General features: G+C 40.8%; 1 protein-coding gene across 2 annotated transcripts in view; it reads left to right on the top strand.

The window, feature by feature from the left end:
- Positions 1–19,606, top strand: part of PARG (poly(ADP-ribose) glycohydrolase) — a 188,577-nt gene that overhangs the window by 79,011 nt on the left and 89,960 nt on the right. For both annotated transcript variants that reach the window (XM_006757138.2, XM_006757139.2), the window contains exon 8: positions 14,102–14,194. In XM_006757138.2, coding sequence (XP_006757201.1) covers positions 14,102–14,194 — 93 coding nt within the window. The remainder of the gene's footprint in view (positions 1–14,101; positions 14,195–19,606) is intronic.

Genomic DNA, 19,606 nt, shown 5'->3' with positions numbered 1-19,606 from the left:
AGGGAACCTAACCGAGGTTACTTTCATGTTCTTGGAAAACAGATTTCTAAAATTACAGTTCCAAAGTTACAGTTATTTGTACTGTCACTTAAAGTTTTATCCAGTATTAACCCTAGGAGTTTTCAGCAATATAATTATTCAAAAATTTTTTAAGTTTAATTTTATCTTGGTTTCATGTTGTTCTTCAGCAAATTTATTGATGTCTATTTTGTTATGTCCACTTTTTTCTCTTTTCCTTAACACTTGTTTTGTGTTTGTGTGTTTTGTTAAGAACTCCAAGAAATTCCTTAGAATTCTCTACAGATTTCATGTAGCTACCTCTTGGTAGCTTCTTAATTTCATAAATATTACATCCCCTGTCCACCTTGGGACTGTTATTAACATTATTAGTGACTAGCAGCCCGGTGCACGAAATTCGTGCACATTAAAAGGGAATTGATTGCCCTAACCGGTTTGGCTCAGTGAATAGAGAATCGGCCTGTGTACTCAAGGGTCCCGGGTTCGATTCCAGTCAAGGGCATGTACCTTGGTTGCAGGCACATACCCAGTGGGGAGAGTGCAGGAGGCAGCTGATCAATGTTTCTCTCTCATCGATGTTTCTAACTCTCTATCCCTCTCCCTTCCTCTCTGTAAAAAATAAAATATATTTTAAAAAAGGGAATTAGTTAGCAAACTGGCCACCTGTCGATTCTGTGAGGAAAGGGGCTCCCTCCTCCCTCCTGTCAGGGTCCCGGGTGCAGGAGAATGGGGTTCCTGGCTGGCAGGCCACTGACAACAAGCTATTCAACAGTGGATTCTGTGAGGAATGGGGCTCCCTCCTTTCTACTGTTAGGGTCTGGTTTGAAGGTCGGCCATATCCCCTGTTGGGCCAGACCCAGAGTCCTACCACGCCGTGGCCTCCACCTTAGCATCCCAGGACTAACTGTTGCTGGGTGCTCCTGGTGCTCTTAGGGTAGGTTCTTCCCTCAGGCCACATGGGAAACAGCTAGGGAGGGTGCAGCCCTTGGCAAAACGACCCAGGATTCAGTGTGTCCACACTCTGAGGGCAGGTTCCTGCCTCAAACCCCGCCCTCACTGGAAACAGCTTCAGGAAACAGCTCGGGGGAGGGCGCAGCCGTTGCCAAGACAACCCTTGCAGGACTGACTTCCTTCCGCTTGGTCGTGATTCTGATGGTCGTGATGAACACCACCCACGGTTTTTATTTAAGTAGATTGTGAGTTCAAAGACATAAAGGATTGGCAAAACAACAACAAAATACTTCCTGTAGACTTTAAAACAAATTTTAAAGGTACATTTCTGTACATCTAATACACAATATCTTCTTATTCATTAAATAATTCCTTTGGATAAAGGTAATGTAGTAAAAAATATTGGGACCCAAAAATGTACTTTTTCTTGCATATCTATCTATCTATATGTTTTTTTAGCCTCACCTGAGGATGTTTATTGATTTGAGAGAGAGAGAGAGAGAGAGAGAGAGAGAGAAACATTTATGCTTTAAAAATATGTTTTTATTGATTTTAGAGAGAGAGGAAGGGAGAGGGATATAGAGATTGAAACGAGAGAGAGAGAAACATTTATCAGTTGCCTCCTTTAAGTGCCTGATCATTTATTGAACCTGAGGTATATGCCCTGACTGGGAATCAATTTCGCAACCTTTTAATGTACTACGGGAGATGCTTCAACCAACTAAGCTATTTGGCCAGAGCTCGATGTATATATTTTTATATTTGGTGTTTGTTTACTTTGATTACATTGAATATAGATTTGCTGAACCATTTTGTTACTACTTTTTTAACTTTGTAATAAAATTTTTATTGTTAAAGTGAATAAAACAACAACAAATGGTGCTGGAAAAACCTGGATATCCATATGGATGAAAAAAAATGAACTTCAACTCTTCCTTTACATCATACATAAAAAATAACTCTAAATGCAAAAGCTCCTAGAAGAAAGCATCTCTCTCATTTAGAAGTAGACAAAAGATTTCTTAGGATACAGAAAGCATTAACCATAAAAAAATTAATAAATACTTGTCATCAAAAGATATTAAGAAAAGAAATAGACAAAGCTTAAAGACAGGGAGAAAATATTTGCATAATGTTTTATAACAAAGGACTTGTATTTATAATATATAAAGAATTACACTTTGTTTTTGGAAGTATAAAATGATACTACCATATTGGAGAAATCTCTAGCAATTCTTTAAAAAACTAAACATTTACCTACCCTAAGACCCATTAATTCCATTTCTTTCTAGACCTACCCAAAAGAAATGAAAATATGTGTACATGAAAAGTCCAGTGTGTATAAAAGAATGTTTATAGTAACTTTGCCTAATAGCCAAACTTGGGAAAAGCCCGGTTGTTCATCAACAGGAGAATGAGAAAATAAATTGTGGTGTATTCCTGCAATGGAATAAAAGGGATCAAAGACACAAATACATACCACATAGATGCATCTCAAAACTATTGTGTGTGGGGGAGGGAGGAAGAAACCTTTCATCAAACAGTACATGCTCTATGTTTACAATATATGTTGTTTTACAAGAGGCATAACTAATCCATGGTAGAAAAATTTAAAACAATGGTAGTCTCTCAGGTGTGGGGCAGGAGTTGTATGGGAAGGGGCATGAGTGAACTTCTAAGGTGATAATAATGTCCTGTATCTTGGTAGGACAAAAAAATAAAAAGCCTATGCTTTTTGATACATTTTCACTTTTAAAGATACTCAACAGATGCACAAAGATATGTGTGCAAGGATATTCATTGCAATGGTAATTATAATAGTGGAAAATTGCAGACAATTAATTTGGGAAATAAATTATTGTGTTTTCAAATAGAATAATACCCAGCTGTTAAAAATGGTGATATAGCCCTAGCTCAGGGGTGGGCAAACTTTTTGACTCGAGGGCCACAATGGGTTCTTAAACTGGACCGGAGGGCCGGAACAAAAGCATGATGGAGTGTTTGTGTGAACTAATACATGTTAACACTGCTGCTGGTGAAGGAGCGGAGGGGAGAGCAAGAGAACCCTCTGCTCTTTTGGCTCCACAGGCGGGATAGAACAGCTGAATGGGCCAGATCCAGCCTGCGGGCCGTAGTTTGCCCACAGCTGCCCTAGCTGGTTTGGCTCTGTTGATAGAGCATCGGCTTGTGGACTGAAGGGTCCTGGGTTCAATTCTGGTCAAGGGCACATACCTGGGTTGCAGGCTCCATCCCCAATAGGGAGTGTGCAAGAGGTAGGTGATCACTGTTTCTCTGTTATCATTGATGTTACTATCTCTCTTTCCCCCTCCCTTCCTCTCTGAAATCAACCCTATATAATAAAAGGCCAATATGCAAATTGACCAAACGGCTATGTTGCGCACTGACCACCAGGGGGCAGATTCTTAACGCAGGATCTGCCCCCTGGTAGTCAGTGCACTCTCACTGGGGGAGTGCTGCTCAGCCAGAAGCCGGGCTCACGGCTGGCGAGTGCAGTGGTGATGGTGGGAGGCTCTCCAGCCTCTGCAGCAGTCAGACATCCCCCAAAGGCTCCCGGACTGCGAGGCCGCAGGCCAGGCTGAGGGACCCCTATTCCCCCTCGTGCACCAGGCCTCTAGTAAAGATATATGTATATTTTAAATGGTCATTTAGAAAAATTAAAAAAAATAAAAAGAATGGTCATATAGAGTTATATTTATTTACATGGGAAATATCCACTACATAAATGAAAACAAAATACAGACTTTAATAGTAATGTGGAAGGATATATCCCAAATTGTTATTAGTAGATATCTTAATAGTGGTTTTATGAGTGATTTTTTTAATGTTAAATATTTTTCAATTTTATTAAATTTATTGGGGTGACATTGGTTAATAGGATAATATAGGTTTCAAGTGCACATTTTAAAAATGTATATATTTTTATTTATTTCAGAAAGGAAGAAAAAGGGAGAGATCATTGTTGTTTATGTTAATTTTCTATAGTGAAAATCCACAACTTGTTTTAAAAAACATTTTGTTTCTATTGATGTTTATGAAGACTATATAGCAAAGTAGAAAATTATTTTGTTGTCATATTAGATGAAAAATATATATTAAACTAGAGGACCGGTGCATGAAAATTCATGCACTAGAGTGGGGGTCCCTCAGCCCAGCCTGCTCCCTCTCACAGACTGGGAGCCCTTAGGGGTAGGAGGCGACCAGGCAATCAGGGGAAGGCGACTCCCCATCACACCTCTGCTGCTGCCACTGCTGGCAGCGCAAGCTTCAGCTGGCCCTGGTTGTCCCTGGCTACCTGAGCCTTTGCCGGCTCTGGTTACCTGAGCCTCGAGCAGCCCTGGGCGGCTGGGGGGTTGAGGGGACTGGGGGCCTCAGGAGGCAGGCACACATTGGGCTGCCCCTGGGTGCCTGGGCAGCTGCCATCCGAGTCTTGCTTGCACCTCAAGCGTCAGCTGGACAGCCACCATCCGAGACTTGTCTGCACCTTGGGCCGTCCCTGAGCAGCTGGGGGACTGAGGGGGCTAGGGTTTCTGGAGGCAGGCATGCGGAGCGGCTGGGCCCGCCTGGGGGTGGGCCCAGCCTTGGCACGCGCCTACCGTCCCAGCAGGGCTGAGGGGGATGGGCGCCGCCATCTTGTGGTTGTGGGCACCACCATCTTTGAGGGCATGGTAGTCAATTAGCACATTCCCTCCTTATTGGCTGTAGGTGCTGCCATCTTTGATGGTGGGACAGTCAATTAGCATATTCCCTCATTTTATTTTATTTTATTTTTTTAATTGGTTTATTGCTTAAAGTATTACAAAGAGTATTACATATGTCTCCTTTTTTTCCGCCCTTAACAATCCCCCAGCTTCCCCTACCTCTCAGTGTCTTATGTCCATTGGTTATGCTTACATGCATGCATACAAGTCCTTTGGTTGATCTCTTACCCCCACCTCCTCCCGCCCCTCAACCCTCCCTGGCTTTCCCACTGTAGTTTGACAGTCTGTTCGAGGCAGCTCTGCCTCTGTATCTATTATTGTTCAAAAGTTTATAATGGTCTCTATTATCCATGAGTAAGTGAGATCTTGTGGTGTTTTTCCTTCATTGACTGGCTTATTTCACTTAGCATAATGCTCTCCAGTTCCATCCATGCCGTTTCAAATGGTAAGAGTTCCTTCTTTTTTACAGCAGCATAGTATTCCATCGTGTAGATGTACCACAGTTTTCTAATCTATTCATCTACTGATGGGCACTTAGGCTGTTTCCAGATCTTAGCTATGGTGAATTGTGCTGCTATGAACATATGGGTGCTTATTGGCTGTGGGCACTGCCATCTTTAATGGCGGGGCAGTAAATTAGCATATTCCCTCCTTATTGGCTGTGGGCGCCACCATCTTTGAGGGTGGGACAGTCAATTAGCATATTCCCTCCTTATTGGCTATGGAGACTGCCATCTTTGCTATGATGTGAGGGTCAATTAGCATATTCCCTCTTTATTAGATAGGATTGTTTGACCAACATGATTTTAAGTGATTTCATATGTGTAAAAGAAGGAAAAATAACAAGCACTTAAGTGGTTACTTACTATTTCAAGATCATAGAATTATGAGTTTTTTCCTCTGTAGAGAGAGAAGCATCAATGATGAGAGAGAATTATTGATCAGCTGCTTCCTGAATGTCCCACACCGGGGATCAAACCTGCAATCTGGGCATATGCCCTGACCAGAAATCCAACTGTGACCTCCTGGTTCATAGGTCAATGCTCAACTACTGAGTCACACCAGCTCGGATACTTTTTTATTTTTATTTTAAATATATATTTTTTATTGATTTCAGAGAGGAAGGGAGAGAGAGAGATAGAAACATCAATGATGAGAGAGAGTCACTGATTAGCTGCCTCCTGTACACCTCCCACTGGGAATTGAGCCTGCAACCTGGGCATGTGCCCCTGACTGGAACCGAACCTGGACCCTTCAGTTCACAGGCTGACCCTCTATCCACTCAGCCAAACTAGGTAGGGCTATAATGAAAAATTGTTTAATAATTTTATGTTTTAACTCTGGCCAAGGTGGCTTAGTTGGTCAGAGTGTCATCCTGTGCACCGGAAGCTCTCGGGTTGGATTTCTGTTGGGGCACCTACCTACCTATGTAGGTTGTGGGTTTGATCCCAGGTCGAGGTATGTATATGTCTCTCTCACATTGATGTTACTCTGTCTCTCTCCCTTCCTCCCTCTCTAAAATCAATTTTTAAAAATTTAATGTTTTAGATCTCTTAAATAAATGTTTTCAGAGAATTTTCATTGAAGAAGATGATTAGTAGTAACCTTTTAAAACTTTACTAGGATCTAACTATGTTAGACCAATAGGTAAAATGGATTAACTTGAGGTGTTTATTACAGTGATTGATTTGTAATTGGTCACTTTTAAAAGCTGTTTGCTATGAACTGTTTGAAGAAGTAGATCAATGGAAATATTCTTTAGTAAAATGATACTAGTTTTCTGATTTTATCAGCTACGATTTCACTTATTCATGCCAAGTTCAGTAGTCATTTTTTTATTTAGTACTTTCTGTTTGCCAGACACTGTACTTAGTCATTATGTGTCTTTAATGGTAGAGCACTGTTCACAGATTTATTTTTAGTTGATCAAGTACTATTCTAAGAAAAAAGAAGTAAGCAAAAATCACTTCTCTTTGTGTGTGTGTGTGTGTGTGTGTGTGTGTACACTGATTTCAATAATTTATAATTTTTTGACACTTGGCAAATTTCATTAGTCTTTTAGTAGTTTGCCCATGTTTCTATCTGCTGAAGGAAGAAAGAAAGATAGTCTGTCCACGGTCAGTATGGAGAGGTTGTAGTAATCACTATACTTCAAGGTTAGGGCTGACGTATTGAGGGGTCACCAAAAGAGCATAGGGCTTTCTGCTGTGAGATTAATGAGTCAGTGATTCATGTTTGTTACTGTTTCTGGTTCTATCTTTATTCCTGGCACAGTGTCTTGCACATAATAAATACTTAAATATTTGTTTGTTGGCCAGTTGAAGGAACAAACAGATCTATAGTCGAAAGGGAAGAGATGGGCAAAAATAGCATTACAATTTTGAAACTTACTGTGTTACTTATGAATGAGACATATACATAATCAATTTGTAATACTAGAATAAAAAGATAAATACATATGTAGTAATACTTACTACATATAATTATCTATACAGAATATCCAGTTGGGAGCAGGGCTTTACTTATGGGAGAATTTAATGAAGCTTTTCTTTTACCATAATGTAAATGCTTATCTTCACTATAATCATTATTGTAAATAAACAATGTAATATTACAATATATGACATATTATAAATAAATGTTTATTATTTAAGGGTTTTTTTGCTACTCTTGAACTTAAAATGACTTATATTTTAAAACCTTTTACTACTTATATCTTGGTTGCATTGTATAGATTAATAACTATTAAATAATAATTTGTATAAGTTAGATTTGCATAAAGATAAAAATGATATATGAGAAGGGATAAGATCGTGCTAGTTTTCTTAAACTGTGCATTTCATTTCAAACATGGGTTGGTTATGTTATGAAATAATGTTTTTCATGTTATTTTATTAGTGTTTCCAAAGCAGCATTAGACATAGGTCTGAAGTGTTGACAGTTTTGAAGAAGTCCAGTGCAATAATGCTCTATCAGATAAATAAGTGATATTTTAAAGCTTGTGACTGTCAGTAAAGCATGGCAGCAGCTACTCATATGTCAATTTTAAAAGGCGCCCAAAGGAGAAAATGTTGTCTGCCAATATTTAGACATTTTAAGGTTAAATGTCTTTGGGTTAAAAATGTTTAGATAGACACCTTTTCCTATGCATCTTGCAAAATATAGCTAAAACCCTGGGCAGTATCCTCTATAATAAAAGCGGAATATGCTAAGTGCCCAGTCGTTCAGTCGGCTGTTCAACCAATCAAAGCATAATATGCTAATGATATGCTAAGGCTCTCAACTGCTCACTATGATGTGTACTGACCACCAGGGGCAGACAGTCGATCGGTTGACCAGTCGCTATGACATGCCCTGACCATCAGGGGGCAGATGCTCTGACCAGTAGGTTAGCTTGCTGCTGGTGTCCAGCTGATCGGGACTCAACGATATGGGCCAGACATGCTCTGGAGCCCTCCTGTAGTCCCTCCCCGGCTGGCCAACCTCCCGCATCCCTGCCCGGCCCCGGTCGTGCTCCGGTGGGGTCCCTCAGCCTGGCCTGTGCCCTCTTGCAATCCAGGACCCCTTGGGGGATGTCAAATAGCCGATTTCGGCCAGACAATGAAACAACCAGTCGCTATGATGTGCACTGACCACCGGGGGCAGATGCTTAACGCAGGAGCTGCCTCCTGGTGGTCAGTGCACTCCCATGGGGGAGCACCACTCAGCCAGAAGCCATCACCGCTCTGTGGCAGTGCTAAGGGCTCCTGTACTGCGAGAGGGCACAGGCCAGGCTGAAGGACTCTCCCCAAGTGCACGAATTTCATGCACTGGTATAAACATAGGGCACTGAAAGATGCAGAGAAGACTGACTAGCATGGGTCTATGGGGCCCTAGAAAAGATACAACACCAGGGTGGTATCAGCAGAGGCCTAGTGGTAAACCTGAACTCTCACCCCTAACCAGTGGTATAAAGATGCCTCTCCCCTGCCTGGGCTGGTGTGGCTAAGTGGCACGAGCATCAGCCCAAGAACCGAAGGGTTGCCAGTTCAATTCCTGATCAAGAGCACATACCTGGGTTGGAGGTTTGAGCCCTGGCCCTGGTCGGAGCATGGGCAGGAGGCAACCAATCGATGTCTCTTCTCTCTCTCTTCCTCTCTCTCTCTTTTTCTCTCCCTCCCTCCCTCCCTCCTTTCACTCTGAAAAAAAAAATCAGTGGAAAAAAATATCCTTGGGTAAGGATTAACAAACAAACAAGGAGATGCCTCTCTTCCTCCTTGCTGTAGGAGTCAATAAAGGCTGAGTAGAGAACCTGAGTTTCTACTCCCAACTGGCAGTAAGCCACTGAGGTGGCTATTCCTTCCCCTGTCACAGAAGTCCTCCTAAAACAAGATTTAAATAAGATCCAGCAACTTGTAACCTAATACCCAAAATGTACAGATTTCAATAAAAAAAATCACTCATCACAAAGAACCAGGAAAATTTCAACTGAGAAAACACAGATCAATATATATAAACGGCTCCCTGAGAAAACACAGATCAATATATATAAACGGCTAATATGCATAGTGTCCCTCGGGAGTTTAACTGGGAGACCAGGAGTTCAATTGCTTGCTATGATGTGTGCTGACCACCAAGGGTGGCGCGGAACGAAGGAAGGCCCCAGCTGGCAGCTGGCAGTCCCTGATCGGCCCTGATGTCTGGCAAGGCATAGGCACCCTACCTATGCATGAATTTCATGCACTGGGCCTCTAGTGTTAGCATAATTTGACAAAGTTTTGAAGCAGCCATCACAGAAAGGCTTCAATGACTAATTATAGAGCTGCTTGAAACAAATGAAAAAATTATCCCAGCAGAGCAATAGAAGTTATAAAGAAGAACCAAATAGAAATCTTAGAACTGGAAAACATAATAACTGAAACTTTTGAAAAATGCAATGGGAAATGGGATGACAGAAGAAAGAAATCAGTGAGCTTGAAAAAGAACAGAATTACTCAGTCTGAATAGCAGAAAGAAAATAGATTAAAAAAAGAGAACAGTTTAGGGACACATGGGACTATAACAAAAGATCTAACATTTATGTTATTTAATACTGGAAGGAGAGGAGAAAGAGGGCAGAGCTGGAAAAAAAAACACCTCAAAGAAAAAGCAGCTGTAAAATAGAAATAATAGCTGAAATTTCCCCAAATTAGATGAAAGACATAAACCTGCAGCTTCAAGAAGTTTAACAAACTCCAAAAGTATAAACACAAAGCAATCTATGCCAAGACACATCATACTCAAAACTTCTTAAAACTAAAGGCAAGGAAATGAAAGCATTCGGAGATAAATGACATTGCTTTTAGGGAAAAGCAATATAAATGACAGTGGATTTCTCATCAGAATACATGTAGGCCAGAAAGAGAAAAATTGCCAGCCTAGAATTTTATATCCAATGAAACTTTCTTTTCTTTTCTTCTTCTTCTTCTTTTTTTTTTTTTTTTGGTAAAAAATTTATTGACTGCAGCAAAAATATACTTAGGACAGTGAAATAAGGAAGGGAACAGAAGAAGCAACAGGAGGGTCTAGGCTGGGATGCTTTGGCTCACTAGGAACAGGGCATTGGAGACAGGTTCGGGGGTTAGCCCGAGACAAGCTGCCATTGCCCATTGCTCTCTTGGTTGCACATTTCGTGGGATCCCCTGGAGTTTAGGAAATATGTGCTTTCAAGAAACAACCTCCAGAAAGCACAAGACATTCATCAGCTCCAAATCCACTTTACAGACTTTGATTGGTGCAATCCGAGTCGCAGCACCAAAGAGATGTTACTGGTGAGACAGGGAGACCTCAGTTCTTGTCTTCTTGAGGGAAAGATTTCAATCGAGACAGAGTGTGAAAAATACAAGTATTTATTGACCACAGGAAAAAAAATAGACTTAGGAAAGAGAAATAAGGAAGGGCATATGAGAAGCAACTGGAGAGCCTCGGCTGTTCTCCTTTGGTTCACTGGGAAGTCAGGAAAAGGGCGTTGGAACAGGTTCAGGGGGTTAGCCTGGGACAAGCTGCTGCTGCCCATTGCTCCCCTGGTTGCAAGTCTCATGGGGTCCCCTTAGAGGCTAGGGGAGATGTGCCTGTGGGGGAAGGAGAGGGAGAAGGGGATCGCATGGGCGTGCTCCCTGGAGAGTGCCCAGTGAAACTTTCTTCATGACATTCTCAGATGAAGGGAAAGGAAGGGAATTTATCATTAGAATCTCCTAAAATAATGTTTAAAGGAATTTCTTGAAACAGAAATGAAATGATAAAAGATGGAATCTAAAAAAAAAAAAAAAAGATGGAATCTTGAAACATCAGGAAGGAATGGGGGGAGCCTCATGTGCCCAGACTGGAGACCCGGGATTGAACCTGCATGTCCTTGACTGAGAATCCAACCTGAAACCCTTCGGTGTGCAGGCCAACGCTCTAACCATTGGAAAACACCAGCCAGGGCAAGCTATTTTTTTTAACATCTATTAACTTCCCGTTATAGATTAGGATTTAGCTATCATTCACTTTCCCCATCACCAATAACACAAGGCTTATTTATATTTTCCCACTGTAGTTAGATTAATAGTCTTTTTTTAGTAGGATGGTAAAAACACTGTATTTAAGATATGATTGCATTTCCACTCTTCTACAACTTTTTGTTTTCTCCAGAATTAATAATTGTCTTGTATTGTTCACTTGCTTAGTTTTCTGTATATCTGTGATTAATAGATATATCTATACTAGTGACTGGTGCACTAAATTCGTGCACATTAAAAGGGAATTAATTAGAGGAAATATTTTAATATTGTTATTTGCCCTTTCTCTATAATAGAAGTGTTGGAGATGAAAGAAAATTAGTAAAATGTATATAAAAATCTTCCTCCTGTCAAAGTCTGGGGCGCGCCACAGGAACCCAAGTCAAGTCCCCGTCCACCCAAGTGTGCCTCAAAATCGTGTGAGACCCAGACCTGGCAAGCCCACCCCCACTGGGCTAGATCCAGACCCGGCCGGCTCCACCCCCGTCAAGCCCCACCGGGCGGGGGACATGGCCTCATGTCTCCTGGCCCGGCGCTGGGGTGGGAGGGCCCTGTCAAGCCCTGCTGGGCAGGGGGCACAGCCTTAGGTCCCCGGCCCGGGGTGGGATGCGCAGCCTGAGGTCCCCCAGGCGGGTGGCGCACCTTAAGGTTTCCCGTCAAGCCCTATGGGTGAGGGGCATGGCCTCAGTTCCCCCATCAAGCCTGGCATGGTGGGTGGTGCAGCCTCAGGTTCCCAGGCCTGGTGGGCGTGGCCTCAGGTCCTCTGGCCCGGCGCTGGGGCGGGGGTATGGCCTGAGGTCCCCTGTCAAGCCCTGCTAGGCAGGGGGCACAGCCTTAGGTCCCCGGCCCGGGGTGGGATGCGCAGCCTGAGGTCCCCCAGGCGGGTGGCGCACCTTAAGGTGTCCCGTCAAGCCCTATGGGTGAGGGGCATGGCCTCAGTTCCCCCATCAAGCCTGGCATGGTGGGTGGTGCAGCCTCAGGTTCCCAGGCCTGGTGGGCGTGGCCTCAGGTCCTCTGGCCCGGCGCTGGGGCGGGGGTATGGCCTGAGGTCCCCCGTCAAGCCCTGCCAGGCGGGGGGTGTGGCCTGAGGTCCCCTTCAAGCCCCACCCGGTGGGGGGCACAGCCTCAGGTCCCCCAGCCCGGGGCAGGGTGTGTGGCCTGAGGTCCCCCAGGCGGGGGGTGCGCCTTGAGGTTCCCTGTCAAGCCCTGCGGGCAGGGGGCATGGCCTCAGGTCCCCATCAAGCCTGGCATGGTGGGGTGCGCAGCCTCAGGTCCCCCGGCCTGGCAGGGGGAGCGGCCTCAGGCCCTCCAACCCGGCGCTGGGAGCAGGGGGGTACGGCCTGAGGTCCCCCATCAAGCTCCGCTGGTGGGGGGACGCAGCCTGAGGTCCCCAGTTAAGCCCTGCCAGGTGGGGGACATGGCTTGAGGTCTCCGTCAAGCCCTGCCAGGCAGGGGACGCAGCATAAGGTCCCCTGTCAAGCCCTGCCAGGCGGGGGGTGCAGCCTCAGGTCCCCTGCCCCGGCCCAGTGCCATGCAGCCTCAGGTCCCTGTTGATTGATCGTTAAGGCTCATTACAGGAACTCAGCCTCCACTGTGGGTGCAGTCATCTTGTGTTATGGAATCCCTGCCTCTGCTGTGGGTGCAGCCATCTTGACAGTTACAACATGACAGTCAATTTGCATATTCGCCTTTATTAGATAAAATATCCCTGAATTGTAAATATCTTTCTGTTCATTTGGAATTTCAGTTTTCCCATTATCCTAATTTAAAGAGGGGGTAAGCATAGGTTAAATTTTAGGGTCTTTCTTAATGTTAGAAACTCCTTGTAAAACCAGAGTGAATATAAATGATCTTTGTTACTTTTTTTATTTACACACAAACCCTGTCTAGATGAATGGATATTTTTTTATTTCAGCTCATAGCAAAGGAAATCTATAGATATTTGTGAACATCTGTATTTTGATAGCTGAGAAAATTCATAGATATTTATGATCTCATCAATCCCAAACATTGGTCCCACAGGGAAGTGGGGAGAGCTGTTGAATACAGGCAAAAACACTAGTTCTGACTAGTTGCTTAATTGATCTTCACAATCTAGGATGATCAGGTGACTTCATTCCCTCAGTTTTCTTTGTAATAATGACAGGATCAGACTGGATAATAAAGGTGGCTTCTAGTTCAAGTGTCATTTCAAGTAGATAAATAATTTACTTTAATCTTGACAATATATCCAAATTAAAGGTGTTGTTATCTTCAGAACTTTTAAAGAAGTATCCTGGTATTTAGAGTGAAATTGTGTCAAAAGGCCTAAAGTAATTTCTAAAAGTTATTAGAGATGGCAAATTATAAAAGATAACAATAGGCCATGCTTGTCATCTTTGTTGTACTTTAAATTATGATATGGAAATTATGGTTTTAATTTCCCAAGGGTACCTGAAAAAGGAAAATTCTAAGGTCATCAGAAACTTCACTGTTTACTATCTAATAGGTTAGATTTGACACATATAATATGCTCTGAAATAATGAGTGTGACTTTTATGATGGTTTTAAATTCTACACTATTGAAGCTAGTTGGGTCCTTGAGGGTTTCTGAGAGAGTTCTTGATGGTCAATCACTTTCTTATTGATGTAACCAGGGGCAGAATGTACTGTTTTTTTTTTATTTGTGTTTTATTTGATTGTGAATTTTGATATGAGAGATATTTGATATTTGGGATATTAGTTTTCAGAGGGCATTATGGTGAGTTACATACATTTTGAAAATGAATTTATAAGTTCACCTTTGTGCATTTGATGGTACTAATAATGTGCCTTATTGTGAGAGCCTATGAAAAGCAAGTATATTATTTAAGTTCTTAACAAACATCACTGATAACATATGTCATTGGTTTTCAGGTACTTGAAGAAGCAGAAGCCCAACATTTATATCAGTCCATTTTGCCCGATATGGTGAAAATTGCACTCTGTCTGCCAAATATTTGCACCCAGGTTAGTGGAAATAACGTCTTTCCTAGTAGCTTTCTTGTGACTCACAATTAAACTCTAATGGCCAAAGTCAAAGAGGCAAAAGAGAAAGATGGGAAATAGTTTTTGCCAAAGAGTATGATGCTTTTGCTAGAAAAGGTTAGAGGCTAAGGAGAATGCTACAAAAGGACATTAAAAATGCAGCATTCAATTTCTGAGCTTCAGTTTACACTGTTGAAGTTTGCTTACTCATACTTCTATTTATCTTTTTCTTTAAATTGTCTCTAACTTAAAAAAACAACAACCCAGTAGTTATTATTTCAAAACATACTAATGGATTTAGAACATTTTATCTTCCAAATGGCTTACTCCTCACTCATTTCTCCCCCACCCCAAAGTGGCATGTTGCATAACAAATGAGCCATGGTATTTTCTTAACTTTTAAAAATAGAAGAAATAATCTGGTAATATTCTATTTTGTCTGGAGTTTTTTACTAGTAATTGTTTATTGCTATGTAACAAATTGCTTTAAAATTTAATGCCTTATGGGGCTGACTATCCATAAGCTGATTGGGTGTCCCCATAACATGGTTGCTAACTTCCCCAGAATAAGCTACTCAAGGGAGAGTGCAAGGAAGTGTTAGTGCCTTTTATGACTTAGTTTTTTTAAAAGCACCTAATACCACTTCTGCTACTTTTCAATTCAGTAGAAATTAGTTGCTAAATCCAGCCCACACTCAAGGAGATGGCAATTAACCTCTACTTCTTTAAAGAAGGATTTGTCAAAGAATTTGCAAACATATTTTCAAACCTTCACAAGAGGTTGTTGGTTAGTCTTCATGATTTTCTCCCCATATTTCCCACAGCAGTGGTTTGTATTTGCCTTTGTCTTTTACTCCTAGGGCTAGTCCCCTTTCTGCCTGGATGCTGAACACTGTTGCTCCACAGAGGCCCTGGGGACATTTGGGGTGAAACAGTTTCTGAATGTGTAGGATGGTCGCACACATTTCATTCTGTTGTTGGGGTACCCCAAAAACTATAAGTATAGTCCTTGGGACACAAAATACAACAACCCAAAACACAAATATGTCCAGTTGCGTGTGGGCCATGCTGCCACCTTCAGTTGAGATCCATTGAATGTGCTGTATTTGTTAGCATTTCACTGTGATATTTCCAATTTTATGTAACTTTAATTTTACCTCATTAATGCATTGTGTCTAAAATAAGTTTTTCTATTGGGCAGGATAAATATATTGTAAAACTCATCTGGTTGTTTATATTGGAAGTTTTGGGCATACCTTGGAGATGTTACGTTTGGTTATAGACCACTTCAATAAAACAAATCCTGTATAATAAAAGGTTAATATGCAAAGCAACCTAACGGTGGAACAACCGGTTGCTATGACATGCATTGACCACCATGGGGCAGATGTTCAATGCAGGATCTGCCCCCTGGTGGTCATTGCGCTCTCACACGGGGGCGGGCTCCTCAGCCACAAGCTGGGCTGATGGCTGGCAAGCACAGCAGCAGAAGCCTCTCCTGCCTCCGTGGCAGCGCTATGGATTTCTGACAGACGGCTTAGGCCCGCTCCATTGGCTAAAACCATCTGTAAGCCATCTGTCGGAACATCCCCCGAGGGCTCCCAGACTGCTAAAGGGCCTCTAGTATCGTGATAAAGTGAGTATTACAATAAAGTGAGTCACATGAACTTTTTGGATTTCTAGTGCATATAAAAGTTATGTTTATACTATATTGTAGTCTATTAAATGTGCAATAGTAGTATGTCTAAGAAAATAATGTACATACCTTATTTATAAAATACTAAAAAGTGCTAACCATTATATGAATATGTCTATTGGAAAAATGGTGCCAATAGACTTGCTGGACACGGTTTCCACAAACCTTCAATTTATAAAAAACAAGTTATCTGTAAAGTTCAATAAACCAAAACTCAGTAAAACAAGGTATGGCTGTATTTGCTTGCTTATGTTTCATGATTACTCTTTTTTCTTTCCCTCCTTGCTTTTTTCCTTACCTAGTAAAATTTCACTACCTCTACGCTCTAGTTTTTACTTCCCCTGCGAAACCTTCTCTACCTCACCCAACCAAATCTAATCCCTCTGTAGCATGCAAATCATATTTAGCACATGCGTTTGTAATTTATGTTCTTCCATGGAGATGTTCTTGGTGTCCCCAAGTTTAACATGGTGCTTAATTAGATGTGGTTTTATTTTATTTATTTTTTATTGGTTTAATTTTTAAATTTTATTGTTTTTGTTAATTCTCACCCAAGGGCATTTTTTAAAATTGATTTTTAGAGAGAGTGGAAGGGAGGGAGGGAGGGAGGGAGGAGATAGAGAGAGAAACATTGATGAGAGAGAGACACATTAATTGGTTGCCTCCCGCATAGACCCCAACTGGGGCGGGGATCGAAGCAGCAATCCAAGTACGTGCCCTTGACCAGGAATCAAACCTGAGACCCTTCTGTGTGTTGGCCAGCACTCTAACCAACTAGTCATACCAGCCAGGACTATTTTTTGTTTTTTAATTACAGATTACATTCAGTATTATTTTGATTTAGTTTCTAGTGTACACCATTGCTGTTAGACAGTCATATACTTTACAAAGTGTTGCCCCCTCCCCTGATGTTTCCAGTACCACTTGGCCCCATACATAGTTATTACAGTATTATTGTCTATATTCCCTATGCTGTACTTTACATTACCGTGACTATTTTGTAACTACCAAGTTGTACTTGTTAATCCCTTCACCTTTTTCACCCAGTTCCCCAAACCTCCTCCCGATTGGCAACCATCAGTCTGTTCTCTGTATCTATGAGTCTGTTTTGTTTTGTTTGTTCTTTTATATTGTTCTTTAGATTCCACATAATTAAATGCTTTTTGAATTCAATGTTTAGTTCATAATTGACAGTATATAGCCTTTAGACATAAATCACTTAAACTTCTCTTCCCCTCATGTTTCAGGAGAGATCATTTTCATATTTTTATATGCCTTTGAATATATATATTTAAATACATATAAGCTATTACAAATCACTTGGTAGACCAAAACCAGACTTGTGGTTCCCAACTTTTTGTCCTGATTTAAAATAACTGTGTTAATGGGGAAACACTTCAATTCTGTGCCCTGTCTACTGAAATGTAAATCTCTGCGGTAAAAGTTAACATGTTAAGTTGCATATGTTGTTATTTATTATTTATATCACATTAACATTCTCTGGACCAAATCTAAATGGTACATTATATTTATAAAAAGAAAATTAAAAGAAACAAATTTTAGACCTGCACTTTGGGAAAGATCTTTATGTTAATCAGTCTCTTACTTAGCTGAGAGCTTGACAGTAAGATTTAAATCCTCTGGTTTTCCCCAAATGAGCTTTCAGGCATTTCTCCTCACCAAAAGAGCAGAAACCATCTATTCTATTTAAAATTATACTGTTTGGTTACTAGGAGAACAAGAAATGGTTGTGTTTGTTAAGCCTAAAATATTACCATTAATTTTTAAAATAGTATTTGTGAGTAACTTGTTAAATGGTAGTTAAAATCTCATTTTTTACTAAAAACAAGTACTAGTTTGCTTTAAACCATTGACACATTGTTACCTTTTCTAAACTTATTGCTGGATTGTAAATAAATGTATAGGCTGGGAAATGGAGATCAATATGCACTATTTCCTCTTTCTGAGATATAGTGATTGCTAAGGCCTAAAAGGAGAGAGAATTTTGGATACTGAAGTGAAAATAAATTCTTTATGTTTCTCTTGCTTGTTTATTTTTTGTGTTTTTTCTAAAGAAATAGTTGAGCTACAAGTTTAACCTTTCCTTTTTCTAGCAAACTCTTATTCTAGCAATGATAGGTATTTTCTGTAAAGTTAATTCTTATAGTATTGCAGTTTTGTCTTGCCTGCCTTTCCTCAGTATCATTTCTGATGTTTATTATGAGACGTGATAAATAGTTCTCCGTGCATACTGGTTTGTGGTTAATGCAGGCATCCAGGATTCTTAGTTCTGGCTCTGACTGAAAGGAGAAGAAAAAGCATCCCTGGAATATTTTGAAATTAACAATTGATACGTAAAAGAGATGTTGGCAATTGGTCTTTGGTTTTACCATTATGTCTTTAAACACATTGTTTAAATATTTAGAATAGAATAAAGCCTATTGGATACAATAATCAGGTCCCGTATATTATACTGGAATTAAAAGGTCAATAAATTTGAGTTTGGTACAACTAGAAGGCATTGCAGACATCAAAATTTTGAAGGTAAAATGTCCTGTTTCTTCCTTGATTTGGAATGATTAGATAAATGTCTATCTTCTTACAAGTTATATGGAAGTTTGTATACATATAGTCTATTAATTGCTATCATAAAATTAGATTTGAGTCTTATAAAGATTGCCAATGTGAAGTGTGATTCAGAATTAGAAGGAAAAGACTTATTTATTGAATTATTTTTTTTGATTATTTTATTTTGGACTAAAAGAGAAAAATTGCTTTGTCCAGCAATCTTTAATATAAATGAGAACAAAATTTTGCATCTGCATTAATAGTTAAAGTTAAAATTGCATTTTTCTGTTTCATTGTTTTTTAAAAATTTTTTTGTTAATCCTCACCCAAGGATATTCTGCCATTGTTTTTGTTTTTATTACTCATTTATTTTTTTAACATGTTTTTATTGATTTTTAGAGAGAGAGAGGAAGGGAGAGGGATAGAGAGATAGAAATATTGATGAGAGAGGAACATCATCAATTGGCTGCCTCCTGCACGTCCACTACTGGGAATCGAACCAGCAACCTGTTGGTTCCTGGGTCGAGGCTCAACTGCTGAGCCACACAAGCTGGACCATTAATTTTTAGAGAGTGGAACATTGATGTGAGAGTGACACATCAATTCGTTGCTTCCCACACATGTCCCGACCAGGGCTGGGATCCAGCCTGTAATTGAAGTACATTCTCTCAACTGTGCCCTTAACCAGAATCGACCTGGGACCCTTAAGTCCATGGGCCGATGCTCTATCCACTGAGCGAAACCAGCAAAGGCTGTTTTAATTTTTCTTTTTTATTAAATATTTATTGTTCAGATTATTACAGTTGTTCCTCTTTTTACCCCCATAGCTCCCCTCTACCCGTTTCCCCCCCCTCCGCCCTCACTCTCCCCCCAAATGTCCTCATACATAGGTGCAAGATTTTTGTCCAGTCTCTTCCCACATCTCCCACACCCCTTTCCCCCCTAAGAATAGTCAGTCCACTCCCTTTCTATGCCCCTGATTCTATTATATTCCCCAGTTTACTCTGTTCATCAGATTTTTTATTCACTTGATTTTTAGATTTACTTGTTGATAGATGTGTATTTGTTGTTCATAGTTTGTATCTTTACCTTTTTCTTCTTCTTCAACTTCTTAAAGGATACCTTTCTCA

Source organism: Myotis davidii, unplaced genomic scaffold (assembly GCF_000327345.1).
Source record: "Myotis davidii unplaced genomic scaffold, ASM32734v1 scaffold854, whole genome shotgun sequence".
In the NCBI taxonomy this organism is placed as follows: Eukaryota; Metazoa; Chordata; class Mammalia; order Chiroptera; family Vespertilionidae; genus Myotis; species Myotis davidii.
Note: the sequence above shows the minus strand (reverse complement) of the source record. Positions and strands in the feature narration are given on the sequence as shown.